The sequence below is a fragment of the Lynx canadensis genome, chromosome A3 (genome assembly GCF_007474595.2).
Source record: "Lynx canadensis isolate LIC74 chromosome A3, mLynCan4.pri.v2, whole genome shotgun sequence".
In the NCBI taxonomy this organism is placed as follows: Eukaryota; Metazoa; Chordata; class Mammalia; order Carnivora; family Felidae; genus Lynx; species Lynx canadensis.
The window spans coordinates 73,468,061-73,482,626 of record NC_044305.1 but is presented as its reverse complement, the minus strand read 5'-3'; the positions used below and the strand labels follow the sequence as shown (position 1 = coordinate 73,482,626).

At 35.0% G+C, this 14,566-nt stretch overlaps 1 protein-coding gene across 5 annotated transcripts in view; it reads left to right on the top strand.

Annotated features, from left to right (window-relative positions):
* Positions 1-14,566, top strand: part of CCDC88A (coiled-coil domain containing 88A) — a 143,338-nt gene that overhangs the window by 91,746 nt on the left and 37,026 nt on the right. For all 5 annotated transcript variants that reach the window (XM_030310632.2, XM_030310629.2, XM_030310631.2 and 2 more), the window contains exons 14-17: positions 4,295-4,432; positions 5,604-6,674; positions 8,069-8,196; positions 13,674-13,815. In XM_030310632.2, the coding sequence (XP_030166492.1) occupies positions 4,295-4,432; positions 5,604-6,674; positions 8,069-8,196; positions 13,674-13,815 (1,479 nt within the window). The remainder of the gene's footprint in view (positions 1-4,294; positions 4,433-5,603; positions 6,675-8,068; positions 8,197-13,673; positions 13,816-14,566) is intronic.

The window sequence follows — 14,566 nt, the reverse complement described above, 5'->3', positions numbered from 1 at the left end:
CAATTATTAACTTACAGCCACTCTTACTTCTACCGTTGCTTGCTCTCTTCACAACCAGTAGGATTTTGAAGTAAATCCTAGACTTGGTATCCTTTCACCAATACCTCATTATATATCTCTAAAAAGTAAGGATTTTTTTTAAAAAAACAAGAACAGTGACTTTATCACATTGAAAAATTTAATAGAGTTTGGTTAGCATTTCAGTTTTTCCAAGTCATTGGGATTTTTTTTTTCGTTTTGTTAAAATATGAATTGAAATATATCAGTACATTCAATCTACTGATGTGTCTATTAAGTCTTTTTTTAGTGTAAGGTTAACTTTTTTCTAATTTTTTTAATTTTGGGGACATTGCAAGCAGGGGAGGGTCAGAGAGAGGTGGACATAGGATAGGAAGCCCTGTGCACTGACAGGCTGCCAGCAACTCACAAACAGATCATGACCTGAGTTGAAGTTGGACACTCAACCAACTGAGCCACTCAGGTGCCCAGTTTACTCCTTACATAGCAATTTTTCTGTTGAAGAAACCAGGTGGTTTTGTAGTTTTCCCACAATCTAGATTTTTCTCTGTGTCCCTTAGCAAGTTCTTTTGTTCCCTGTGGGTCTTATTTTATCTGTAGGCTTAATCAAGTTCAAAGTGAGTTTTTAGTGAGAATATTCATAAGGAGTCTATTTCAGTCATGAGGTACGTGCCTAATTGTCTCTTTTGTCATGTTGGTTGTCATGGAAAAGGTTTGCTTAGGGGTCCCCGGGTGGCTCAGTCAGTTAAGCGACCGACTTCAGCTCAGGTCATGATCTTGAGGTTCATGAGTTGAGCCCTACACTGGGCAGTGTGCTGACAGCTCTGAGCCTGGAGCCTGCTTCAGGTTCTTTGTCTCCCTCTCTCTCTCTCTGCCCCTCCCCTTCTCCCAATCTTTCTCTCTCAAAAATAATATTTAAAAACAAAATAAGTAAAATACCACCAAATCCTCTAAAAATAAACAAAATAAAAATAAAAATTGGTTCAAAAAAACAACTATCCATTTACTCTCAGGAATTCTCATGGAAAAGGCAGGATGAATGTTTGATTCTTTTGTTTACCAGTTTCCTGGTAATGAATTAGTTCTCTCCTATCCTCCTGAGATAATTAATGAGTGAGGTTTTTTTTTTTTTACTGTCTTTATGAATTCATGGATTTAAAAATATTTGAAGTGTTTCAGCCTACTGCATTTGTTTTTCCAACTGTTCCACCTCTTTAAGCTACTTCCTGAGTCCCTGTGACACAATCTTAGCACTCCTTGTGAGCCTCTGTGCTTTTCACCGTAACTCAGTTCTTCTTAAACATTTCCTGCCCCCGATCTGGAAACAGCCACTTCTCCAAAAAGCCCTTGTTCCTTTTAGTGGAAAATGGTATTTAGAGACCACAATTTAGGCACTGTGAAACCTGAATTTGAACAAGGTTTTAGTTCAACAGAAATATTCCAGTTGGGCAACAGACCAAGTAATTTATTTTTGAGTATCTTTCTGCATACACACATATACCTATTGTAGATAAATAGAATCATATCATGACAACATACATGATATTTTTATCATGAATATCTCCTATCACATCTCCTTCGCAGTATGTGTTTCTGGGTCTTGGTCACAGTGAATAATACTGTAATAAATGTTCTTATACATAAGCCATTATGAATTTGTTATTATTTCTATATGTAGTCAGCCATGTCTGGTTTTTCTTTAGATTCTGGATTTCTAGATTCAGTTATGAAAATCTCCCTAATCTTTAAATCGGTGGTTTTTGAACTATAGTATGCCTCAGAATCACCTTCAGGACTTGTTTAACACAAATTTCTGAGCCCCATACCCAGAGCTTCTGATTTGATAGGTCTGGGGTAGGAGCAAAGAATTCTCATTTCTAAGAAATTCCTAAGTGATGGTCTTCCTGCTTTGTTGGGGGGAAAAAAGCCATGCTTTGAGAACCACTGCCTTAGATTATGCAAGTAGACCTCTTGATTATCTTGCCAGTTTTTTAGTCTTTTAAGACATTTTTGCATCATTTTTTTGATAATTTTTTTAATTTAATTTTTTTTTTAATTTACATCCAAGTTAGCATATAGTATAACAGTGATTTCAGGGGTAGATTCCTTAATGCCCCTTACCCATTTAGCCCATCTCCCCTCCCACAGCATCATCTTTTATCCATTAACCAAATAATCTTAATAAGCACTTTATAACCAGTATAGTATAAAAGTAAGAGTGAATTAAAACTAAATAGAACTTGGAACAGTTTTATTTTGGTTGTCATTATATATAATTGGGACTGGAAATTGTAATTTGATTTTAAAAGTAGCTTTGAATTCTAATAAATTTTTAGTGATTCTAGCATTGTTTTATAAATTCATTGTATGAAAGGTATCTTTTGTAAACTAAATGTTTCACTTGAATTCCATCGATGTAAGACAACAAATGAGTTTAATTAAATAACTGTTACCCATATATTTCAATCTTAAGTGGGAGAACCAGATCAGTAATAAATAGCTAAAAGTTTCCTGAACACGTCAAATTGAGTAACTGGATAAGATTTGACTTGAGGGGCACCTGAGTGGCTCAGTCAGTTAAGCTTCTGGCTCTTGACTTCGGCTCAGGTCATGATCTCACGGTTTGTGGGTTTGAGCCCCACACTGGGCTGTCTGCACTGGTGGTGCAGAGCCTGCTTGGGATTCTCTCTCTCTCTCTCTCTCTCTCTCTCTCTCTCTCTCTTTGTGTCCCTCCCCAGCACAATGTGCACTGTCTCTTTCAAAAAAAAGATTTGACTTGATGCTTTTGAGATATTACTGGAATGTTGTCTTCCATATGTGGTTATCTTCCATTGACATTAAAATAGAAAAATTCAGGGGCGCCTGGATGGCTCAGTCGGTTAAGCATCCGACTTCGGCTCAGGTCATGATCTCGCAGTCTGTCAGTCTGAGCCCCGCGTCAGGCTCTGTGCTGACAGCTCAGAGCCTGGAGCCTGTTCCAGATTCTCTGTCTCCCTCTCTCTCTGACCCTCCCCCGTTCATGCTCTCTCTCCCTGTCTCAAAAATAAATAAATGTTAAAAAAATATATTTAAAAAAAATAAAATAGAAAAATTCAGCTTGCTTTATGTAAAGACTATTAAAATTCGTAGACTTCTTTACTATTCTTTTAAAAGACTTTTTCATGTTTATTTATTTTTGAGCGAGAAAGAGAGAACACAAGCAGGAGAGGGCAGAGAGAGAGGGAGACAGAATCCAAAAAAGGCTCCAGGCTCTGAGCACAGAGCCTGACCTGGAGCTCAAACTCACAAACCTTGAGATCATGACCTGAGCTGAAGTTGGATGCTTAACTTACTGAGCCACCCAGGCGCCTGAGACTTTTTCACTGTTGATATAAGGATTTAAGTAATACTTAAACTTGAAGTGGAATATTTTATATAGCTAAATCTTTATTTTCTTTTATTACCTGATTTGAATATGTTATATCATAATGGGAAATCAATGGTTTGGCATAATTTAAACTGGAATTTGCTATTTTTATGCTTATTAACCACATACTTGATCATATCTTTGAAATGTATAATTGAAGATAAATTTAAACCTAGACTATAACTATAACATTTACCTGAGCTTTGTTCAGCTCTTTTTTTCTCTAGTATTATTATTATTATTTTTTCTCCCTCTTTCCTTTTTTTTTTTTTTTTTTTTAAGTAGACTCCATACCCAGTATGGAGCCCAATGCAGGGCTTAAACTCACAACCCTGAGATCAGGACCTGAGCTGAGATCAAGAGTCAGACACTTAACCAACTGAGCCACCCAGGCCCCTGTCTTTCTTTTTATTTTAAACGTAATTCCTTTCTGTTTCCTCATTAAACTTACCTTTTTCTCATCTTTTTTCATGTTTTTTATATTCTCTTCTTCCTTCTTCCCTAAAATTACTTGACTGTGATTAAAATCTTTATAAATTTCGCCAAGCCAGGAGAGTCTTTCAATAAAATTTGCATGGTCTTCATATAGTATGTAATTATATATTCAGTTGGGTTTATTTTTTGTATTTAGAAGTAGAAATGTGCCCTTCAGAGATGCAGAGGATAAGAAAGATAGTCATGTCTGCATATTTTATATAGCTGTTAAAATTAGCATGGAGTATTACTTGAATTTCTGTATTCAGTTCTTAAATTTCACCATTTGAGTATTAAAATTGTATTTTAGTTTTTATTCCAAGATTATCTTTTGACATGTTTCCTTTGTTGTAAAATATTTAATATTACATTGTTTTTTGATTTAATTTTTTCTAGGTTGAAATTCTTGAAAACGAGATTATTCAAGAAAAGCAAAGTCTTCAGAATTGTCAGAATTTAAGCAAGGATCTAATGAAGGAGAAGGCTCAACTTGAAAAAACAATTGAAACACTTAGAGAAAATTCAGAAAGACAGGTTCATAAGTTTCCTATTAAGCAATATATTTTAAATTCTCTTAGCAAGTTATTTTAATGTTTAGGTAAACAAAAATGTTCATGTAACATGAAAGGGAAATAATTTTAGAATTGTTTAGATCTTAGAGTAACTGTGGTTTTCATTTTCTATCCATATACATGGGAAGGTTGAAGCGAAAGCTTAGAATTCTTTAAGTTGCCAGTATGTTTAATAATTATCTGGTAGAAAATTTTACAATACCTGGATTTCAAGTGTCTGTAGAACAGGGCTGCAGATTATAAAATTACTGTGTGGAATTGGGGAGAGATGCAGCTGTATGTATTCAGACCCTACGAAAGAGGGAGATGTGTTGACAGCAGCCTTCTCTAGAATGCGTTCATATTTGCTTTCAAGTATTTATTGGTCATTCTCACTTTATGCTTTAGGAAACTGAGAACTGGATATATTGAGTGACTTGCTATTTTAAAGTTTCTGTTACTTTTTTAGAAGTAAAATGGTTTGTTTTTTATTATCCAGGTATAGTCCTTAGGCTACCTATAAAAATAAAGGTTTCCATAGAGCTACAGAATAAAAATTCTAGAGCTAAGCATGAATCTGTATTTTTACAAGGCTCTCAGGGGATTGTTTACCAAAATTAGGCCATGTCATAAAAAATTAGTTTTCAGGTATACCAGAGTATTTTGTGTTTTTTGATCTTTTTCAAATTAGAATTCTTGGGAGAATGAATACACACCCACGTATATACACATAAAATATAGCAATATTTATCAAGAACCCACTGCGTGTATGCTTTGCAAAATTTATTTAATGAAAGTAAAAGCTTATAGTCATAAAGAGATATGTGTGTGCATTTCACCTATATTCCTGTTTGAATTTGAAACATGTAACTATAAATAATCTGAAGATCACTTTGATTAATATTAAGTACAGTTCTCCTAACCATTTCTTTACATTATGAACTCCCTAAAGACAGAACTTTTATGACCTGAAAGTACATGTACACGGTGGTCTGCCAGCAAATATTTGTCACAATTAAAAGTAAGACATATTAGCACCCTTTTATGTTCTTATTTCATTGTTAGTTTTTTTGAAATGGAAAAACTGTAATTTAAAATATTTAGTTTATGCTAATTTATATTTTTAATTTTCTCTTTTGTTTTTTTTCAATTAGATTAAAATATTGGAACAGGAAAATGAACATCTGAATCAAACCGTGTCTTCTTTAAGGCAGCGATCCCAGATAAGTGCTGAAGCGAGGGTGAAAGACATTGAAAAAGAAAATAAAATTCTCCATGAATCTATCAAAGAAACAAGTAGCAAGTTAAGTAAGATTGAATTTGAAAAAAGACAAATTAGGAAAGAATTGGAACATTATAAAGAAAAAGGAGAACGAGCAGAAGAACTTGAAAATGAGTTGCATCATCTTGAGAAAGAAAATGAATTGTTACAGAAAAAGATAACCAATTTAAAAATTACTTGTGAAAAAATTGAGGCCTTAGAACAAGAAAATTCAGAGCTAGAAAGAGAAAATAGAAAATTAAAAAAAACATTAGATAGTTTTAAAAACCTTACTTTTCAGTTAGAATCCCTAGAAAAAGAGAATTCCCAACTAGATGAGGAAAACTTAGAACTGCGAAGGAATGTGGAATCTTTGAAGTGTGCAAGCATGAAAATGGCTCAGCTACAGCTAGAAAATAAAGAACTGGAAAGTGAAAAAGAGCAGCTTAAGAAGGGTTTAGAACTCATGAAAGCATCTTTCAAGAAAACAGAACGCTTAGAAGTTAGCTACCAGGGTTTAGATACAGAAAATCAGAGGCTACAGAAAGCTCTAGAAAATAGCAATAAAAAAATTCAACAGTTAGAGAGTGAACTACAAGACTTAGAGATGGAAAATCAAACATTGCAGAAAAACCTAGAGGAGTTAAAAATATCCAGCAAAAGACTAGAACAACTAGAAAAAGAAAATAAATCATTAGAGCAAGAGACTTCTCAACTGGAAAAAGATAAGAAGCAACTGGAGAAAGAAAATAAAAGACTCCGACAGCAAGCAGAAATAAAAGATACCACATTGGAAGAAAATAATGTAAAAATTGGGAATTTGGAAAAAGAAAACAAAACCCTTTTCAAAGAGATCAGTATTTTTAAAGAATCCTGCATTCGTCTGAAAGAATTAGAGAAAGAAAATAAGGAGCTTGTGAAAAGAGCAACTATTGATGTAAAAACTTTGGTTACATTACGAGAGGTAAATATAGTTACCTAAATTTAAGGAAAATATTTTTATATTTTTAATTCAAGGCATTGTTAAGTTTTATTGGAACCCATCAGAAATTTGCATCATCTGCTTATGGTTCAAAATAGAAATTGGCATTTAGAACTAGAGTTTCTAAATTTTCCTACTTTTGTTATACCAAGAAGTACATGTGAATTTTATTTTTAATATATTGTAGTAATAAGGTTTCCATGTGGTATCTCCTTTATTACATTATAATTTTATGTTTTATTTCAAAATAAAATATTTGGTCAAGACTGTTACTGAATAATAGGAACCATAATAGCTACTATTTATTGAATGCCAACCATGTACCAGGTACTGGGCTAAGGACTTCAGAAATTTATTTATATAATTTTTACAGTAATCCTCTATAGATGTTATGTCCAGTAGATTAGAAAGCATAAGCGACATTAAGTAACTTACTCAGGATCTCTCAGCTAATGGCAAAGTTGGATTGCTGGATTCAAATCCAGATCTTTCAAACTCCAAATCTCCGTGAATTATGCTCTTAAGCCTTAGAATGCAAATCATATTGAACTTTAGGAGTCAACACTGCACAATTGGTAGTTGCTTAGATCTGTGTGTTGAGAAGAGTTGTGAAATTTTCTGGAGTAGATTGGCCGTAGATCCAAGTGAAACATGGTGTAGATCATATTCATGCTCTTCATAGCATGCTTGGCCTTTTTTTGCTACCCCTATGCTATATACTCTGTATGATAACTCTTTTAAGTTCAATTAAAAAGTTTCTTTGCATCCTGGCAGAACGTCACATTGGGAAGTCTGCCTTTCTGCTAAAGAGGCATTGAGAGGGGCCCATTATTAGCTTTTTGCTTTTTTCTTTCTGTTGTTGTACCATCCTACAGACAGGAACAAGGTTCCTCATGTCTGAACTTCTAACAGTGTCCCCTAGTTCTTCAGATCAATATGTTAGACCTCTTCCACTGGCAGAGGGATGCTTGAGGTGGGAGAAGGGTGTTGCATCCAGCATATATTCATAGAAATATGCACTAAGGTTCTAGCTTATTATTAAAAAGTTAGTAGATATGTGTTCTTTTTCTCACAGCTTTCAATCCTCAAGAGTTCACAAGTAAAGAGTTTTTCCTTTTAGTTTTTAATACAAAAAATTACAAGTAATATTAGCAAAAAAAAAAAACAAAAAAGGAAAACCATATTGTTTGAACTAGTTTATTTTTTTGCTTAACTACTTGTTAGTGATGAAGGAAAAATTCAACAAGATTTCTGTTTTTCCTGGTTTGAATTATATATATGTATTCCTGGATAGTGGTAGTTAAAATCGTGACTGAATTTCCTAGATGTTCATGGTCATGACACTTATGTGAGTCTTGCATTCCTTTCAAAATAAGGATTTGGTGTGTGAAAAATTGAAGACTCAACAAATGAATAATGATCTTGAAAAATTAACTCATGAGCTTGAAAAGATAGGGCTAAATAAAGAGCGACTCTTGCATGATGAGCAGAGTACTGATGACAGGTGAGTATTAAGTCTATTCGGCAAACAGTTTAAATTATTGTTATATTTTTGCTCAAACCTTCTCTCCTGTATCAGCTATAGAATATTTACATATGTCACCCTGTTTCTGTTTCCTCTCTTCCCATAGAGAAAGTTCTATGAGAAAAAAAGTAAAAACTCAGATAAACACAACCTAATACAAGAAAAATGCTAAAATGTTACTATAAATAGTTACATAATAGGAAAACAGGAAGCCACTCATGTAGCAGAAAAGCAGAAACTATAATTACCTATGAAAGTAGAATGAGACATTAACAACAAACCCCTCTCTCTTGAAATATAAAGTTAGTTTTTATTTGAATCATGTGCTTCAATGCCTCAATTCTTTCATTTATTTTGTGTGCAAAAGTGGACTTACAGAAAGGAGAAATATGAAACAAAGGAAAACATGCTGAGGTAACTAAGGTATAAAAATAATATGGAGGGGCTCCTGGGTGGCACAGTCAGTTAAGCATCTGGCTCTTGATTTAGGCTCAGGTCATGATCTCATGATTCATGGTTTCGAGCCCTGTGTTGGGCTCTGTGCTGACAGCATGGAGTCATCTTGGTATTCTTTCTTTCCCTCTCTCTCTGCCTCTCTCTCTCTTTCTCTCTCGAAATAAACATTTAAAAAAATGTGGAATGGGCCGCCTGGGTGACTATTAAGCATATGAGTTTTGATCTTGGCTCAGGTCTTGATCTCATGGTTGTGAGTTCAAGCCCCATGTTGGGCTCCACACTGGGCATGAAGCCTACTTAAAAAAAAATAATAATAATGTGGAAAAGTAAGGTGAGAAACAATAAAACCTTACTTTATATGCCCTTTAATTTTGAGAATGATCAATATAAGGTTAAAAAAATTTATTCTCCTATGGTAATTACAATCTATCAAACAATCAGATTTTTCAAGTAGTCTATGGTTTAGCATCTAGTCAGCCATGTGATTCCAGCTAGACTGGAAGGATATATTGTTAAAAATACAGTTTTATGTAGACTAGATTTTAATTCATTGGAATTTTTGTAATAGAATTTTTATTTTATTGTCTACCCATTATTACTGTTATAGTATTTATAGTCTATATTAAATAATGTATATAGGGAAAATTAATGCTGTTATAAGAGATTTGTTTTTGTCATTTTGAAAATATTCAAAGTTAAGAATAGGTTGGTTGATGCTCATAGATTCTGTAATAACAAATAGAAGTAATTTGAGGCATTAGTTCTAGCATTGAATTCAAGCAACTGTAATTGGATTAATCATACAACTGTTTCATGAGAAACTATTTTTTTGCCATTTTATTTTATTGCTTTTAATTTAATTTAATTTTTTTAAAATTGACATCCAAATTAGCTAGCATATAGTGCCACAATGATTTCAGGAGTAGATTTCTTAGTGCCCCTTACCCATTTACCCCATCCCCCTCCCACAACCCCTCCAGTAACCCACCAGTTTGTTCTCCATATTTATGAGTCTCTTCTGTTTTGTCCTCCTCCCTGTTTTTATATTATTTTTGTTTCCCTTCCCTTAAGTTCATCTCTTTTGTCTCTTAAAGTCCTCATATGAGTGGAGTCATATGATTTTTGTCTTTCTCTGACTAATTTCATTTAGCATAACACCCTCCAGTTCCATCCATGTAGTTGCAAATGGCAAGATTTCATTCTTTTTGATTGCCGAGTAATACTCCATTTGTGTGTGTGTGTGTGTGTGTGTGTGTGTGTGTGTGTGTGTGTGTGTATACCACATCTGCTTTATCCATTCATCCATCGATGGACATTTGGGCTCTTTCCTTACTTGGGCTATTGTTGATAGTGCTGCTGTAAACATGGAGGTGCATGTGTCCCTTCAAAACAGCACACCTGTATCCCTTGGATAAATATCTAGTAGTGCAGTTTCTGGGTCATAGGGTAGTTCTATTTTTAGTTTTTGAGGAACCTCCATATTGTTTTCCAGAGTGGCTGCACCAGCTTGCATTCCCATATGAGAAACTATTTTTATTTGAGTTAAATAAATAGTTAAGGCCCAATTTAGTTGACTACTTCTTAATATAGATACTGAATATGCATCGCTTTTTTATTCAAACATTTATTACCTGTGTGTGTATGTAAGACATTTAAATAGTTGAGGGGAAAAAAACAGTAAATGATGTAACTACCCTAACCCTTTTAGAACCCAGTTGTAGGTGGGTCCTTCATATTGTTTGGTGGCTCTTTTCAAACCTTAATTCAAACAGCTACTCAGTGTTAATTGAGCTCTTAAAATTTGCTGACCATCAAGCATCAAAGAAATGATAATGCTTCAGCTGAGCCATAAAGAATGACTGAAATGTGCAAGGTGGAATTGGTGGAGATGGCATTCCATGCAAATAAAGCACAAAGCTATGTTGAGAATTTTTTTTCTAATTTGAGAAAGAGAACCTGCAAATGGGGGAGAGGAGTAAAGAGGAAGAGGGGAACAGAGAGAGCCTCAAGCAGGCTCCAGCTCAGCACAGGCTAATGGGAGGCTCAATCCCATGACCCTGGGATCATGACCTAAGCTGAAAATCAAGAGTTGGACACTCAACCAACTGAACCACCCAGGCACCCCTTTTGAGTAATTTTTAGAGTGATGTGAAAGATGGATTAGAAAGGGGCACCTGGGTGGCTCAGTTTGTTAAGCATCCTTCTCTTGATTTCAGCTCACGTCATGTTCTCATGGTTCATTGAGTTCGAGCCCTGCATCAGGCTCTGCACTGACAGTATAGTCTCTTTGGTATTCTCTCTCTCCCTCTCTCTCTGCCCCTCCCCCACTTGTGTGTGTGTGCTCTTTCTCTCTCTCTCTCAAAATAAATATATAAAAAAAAAGGAATATGGATTAGAAAAAGGGCAAATTAGAGTCACAGAGATCAGTTAGGAAGCTGTTGAAATAGGCTAGGCAAGATGTAATTGATGTGTTCATTAGTCTGCACATTTATATATATAATGAAAGCATTAGAAATAGAGATAAAGGTATATGTTGAACTCGGTGTTTTAGGAAATGAAATTGAGACCATGATCAAATTTGGTAGATCAGGAAAAGAAGTGTCTTAAGCCACTAAACCAGCTTCTTTCTCAACCATTACGTTAACCTTAGCATCACAAAGAAAAAAAAGTTCACAAACATAAATTCCTTTAATATTCTATCCCTTCTGTCTTGGAGTTTATGTATATCTGCCTCTGTGTTTACCTCTAATCTCAGATGGTATCTCTAACAGTCTAACCTTTTCATCTTTCTCACTGGCGTCATTCTCTCTGACCCTTTTAAGATATAATTAAGATATTATTCTTGCCATAAATGAATAGGTAGTCTAAGTTATGGATTTGTATGTACAAATAGGTAGAATGCAACAAAGTAAATTTAGTGATAAAGTTACAAATAGAGTGCTAAGTGATCACTCTTGTCTATTCTTTTTTAACAGCTCTTTTCCTGTGTCTCAATATACAGTAAAAGCTTGGTTTGCAAGCATAATTCATTCTGGAAACAAGCTTGTAATCCAAAGCACTGACATATCAAAGTGAATTTCAAGAACCATTGGTTCAGTTGTGATCACGTGATGTTCGGCATCATGTACTACTTGTATTGCAAGACATCGCTCGTTTATCAAGTTAAAATTTATTAGAAATGTTTGCTCAGCTTGCAGAACACTTGCAGAACAAGTTACTCACAACCCAAGGTTTTACTGTAGTTTCCTAGGGTTATGTTCTCAGGCCTCTTTGTTGTGTATGCTATGCATTGCCATCCATCATCTTACCTGATAGTCACATTATTTTTTGCTTAGTGGACATCTCTATCTGGACAGTCTAGAGGCAACTCAGGCATCCAACATTAAATATATCCAAAGTTAGATTCATAAAATGCTTTAAAAATATCTGTTGACTCAAGCCAGTACCAAAACGAGTGAGATTTGTTCTCTGTGCTCAGTGAACTTAAAAACTGATTGAGCAAGAAAAAAATTGTAAAACGTATATATACACACATACACACAAATTAACTACAGTAAAAGGCAGAATGTGATAAAATTTCTCATATATGTACTTATTTATTTGGTTTAGTCATCAAGGTTCTCAGGTATAAGAATTAGTCATAATCTCTAGTTTGTGATTCACTCTCAAACTGTGTTCATGCACTGTCCTTTTTGTAAAAAAATTTTAACCACAGGGTGCCTGGGTGGCTCGGTCAGTTAAGCATATGACTTCAGCTCAGGTCATGATCTCGCAGTTTGTGGGTTCGAGCCCCACGTCAGGCTCTCTGCTGACAGCTCAGAGCCTGGAACCTGCTTCAGATTATTTGTCTCCCTCTCTCTCTTCTCCTCCTCTGATCATGTTCTGTCTCTCTCTCAAAAATAGACATTTTTTGGGGCGCCTGGGTGGCGCAGTCGGTTAAGCGTCCGACTTCAGCCAGGTCACGATCTCGCGGTCCGTGAGTTCGAGCCCCGCGTCGGGCTCTGGGCTGATGGCTCAGAGCCTGGAGCCTGTTTCCGATTCTGTGTCTCCCTCTCTCTCTGCCCCTCCCCCGTTCATGCTCTGTCTCTCTCTGTCCCAAAAATAAATAAACGTTGGAAAAAAAAATTAAAAAAAATAAAATAAAATAAAATAAAAAAATAGACATTTTTTAATTTAAAAAAAGTTTTTAACCGTAAATAATATAATTTTTTATGAAATCACCATTCAAAAACTTAACTAAAATACTGACATTCGCATTTGCCTCTTCCTACTCTGTTACCAGTATCCAGTATCTTTGGTATATCATTCCCTTTCTAAAATATTCTGTAAGTACTCTGTACCCTTCCGTGAGTTTTAAGCTTAACTATACCTATCTCCTTGTACAAGTATCTTAACACATTCATATCATAGACAAATGCTTAATAATATAATAAACCCATCTACTTCTTTTCCTATGGATTCTATCCTTATAAAAATAAAAAGAGTATGGGGCGCCTGGGTGGCGCAGTCGGTTAAGCGTCCGACTTCAGCCAGGTCATGATCTCGCGGTCCGTGAGTTCGAGCCCCGCGTCAGGCTCTGGGCTGATGGCTCGGAGCCTGGATCCTGTTTCCGATTCTGTGTCTCCCTCTCTCTTTGCCCCTCCCCCGTTCATGCTCTGTCTCTCTCTGTCCCAAAAATAAATAAATGTTGAAAAAAAAATTTTTTTTAAAATAAAAAGAATATTTTGGGATTTACATCTTCCAGATGCCTTTTTTTGAGCATCAATTTTTGCTTTTGACAACCTAGGCTATAATCTGAAGCTCTGGTTACCTAGTTGATTTTTTTTTTTTATAACCAGGAAGAGTTTAAAGGGGGGAGTGGGGCAATAGAATAATTCACCTCTTAAAAAAATATTGTTTCATAAGACCTCTTTATGGCATCAGTGTCTATGGTCATAATGATCTTTAAAAATAATTTTTGACCTCCAGTGATGAACTATGTTATTTTTGTATTTGGATAGTAGGTACAAACTTTTGGAATCAAAATTAGAATCGACTCTAAAGAAGTCTCTTGAAATTAAAGAAGAAAAAATTGCTGCTTTAGAAGCTCGATTAGAAGAATCCACAAATTACAACCAGCAGTTGCGCCAAGAACTTAAAACAGTAAGTGATTTCCTTGGAAGGAATTTTAATTGTTGAATATTTTGACAGAAAAATGTAAAGTAGGAAACAAAAAAGCAACATCATTAGTATTGTGTCTGTTTCTTTTTCTTAAATTTGAGAGTAACAAATCTTTGTCTTTTAGTTCATTACAACTATATTTTGTTTATCCACTGTAATTTATTAAATTCCATTTCCACCATTCAGTTAGAGGCATATCAGTATTGTGGGAATGGGGTGGTGAAGAGGCAGTCTTACTCTATTGGGAAAAGCTTTCAGTGTGATACTGACACTTCACTCTAACACCCTACTCCTATTGAAAATCCAGGTAACAGTTTGGTAGGCATAGATGTGGGTATGAGGATACCAAGTAGAGGCAAATAGTATGTGTGGTATGTGAAAGCACTTGATCTCATAAATTTGAGGTTTTCTCCTAGACCCGTTTTCTTGTGATATTTGGAATAATTCTGTGAAATACGCAAGGCAAGAGCGATTGTCTGTTTTCCTTTACATAAATAAATTGAAATCAAAGGGGCTTGCCCATTTCCCAGGGTTAGTGTATGGTAGATTGGTAGAATCATGTTCTGTTTTTTTTTTTTTCCCTTCATTCATCTCTGTAGTACCACCAAGAGTGATTTTACAATCAACTAAACATTCAGATTGACAAGATTACTACGGGCCACATTTAGAACTACTTGGTTCTAAGTACAAGTATAGAGCAGGGCATTGTCAAGGATCCCTCTTCATATAGTTG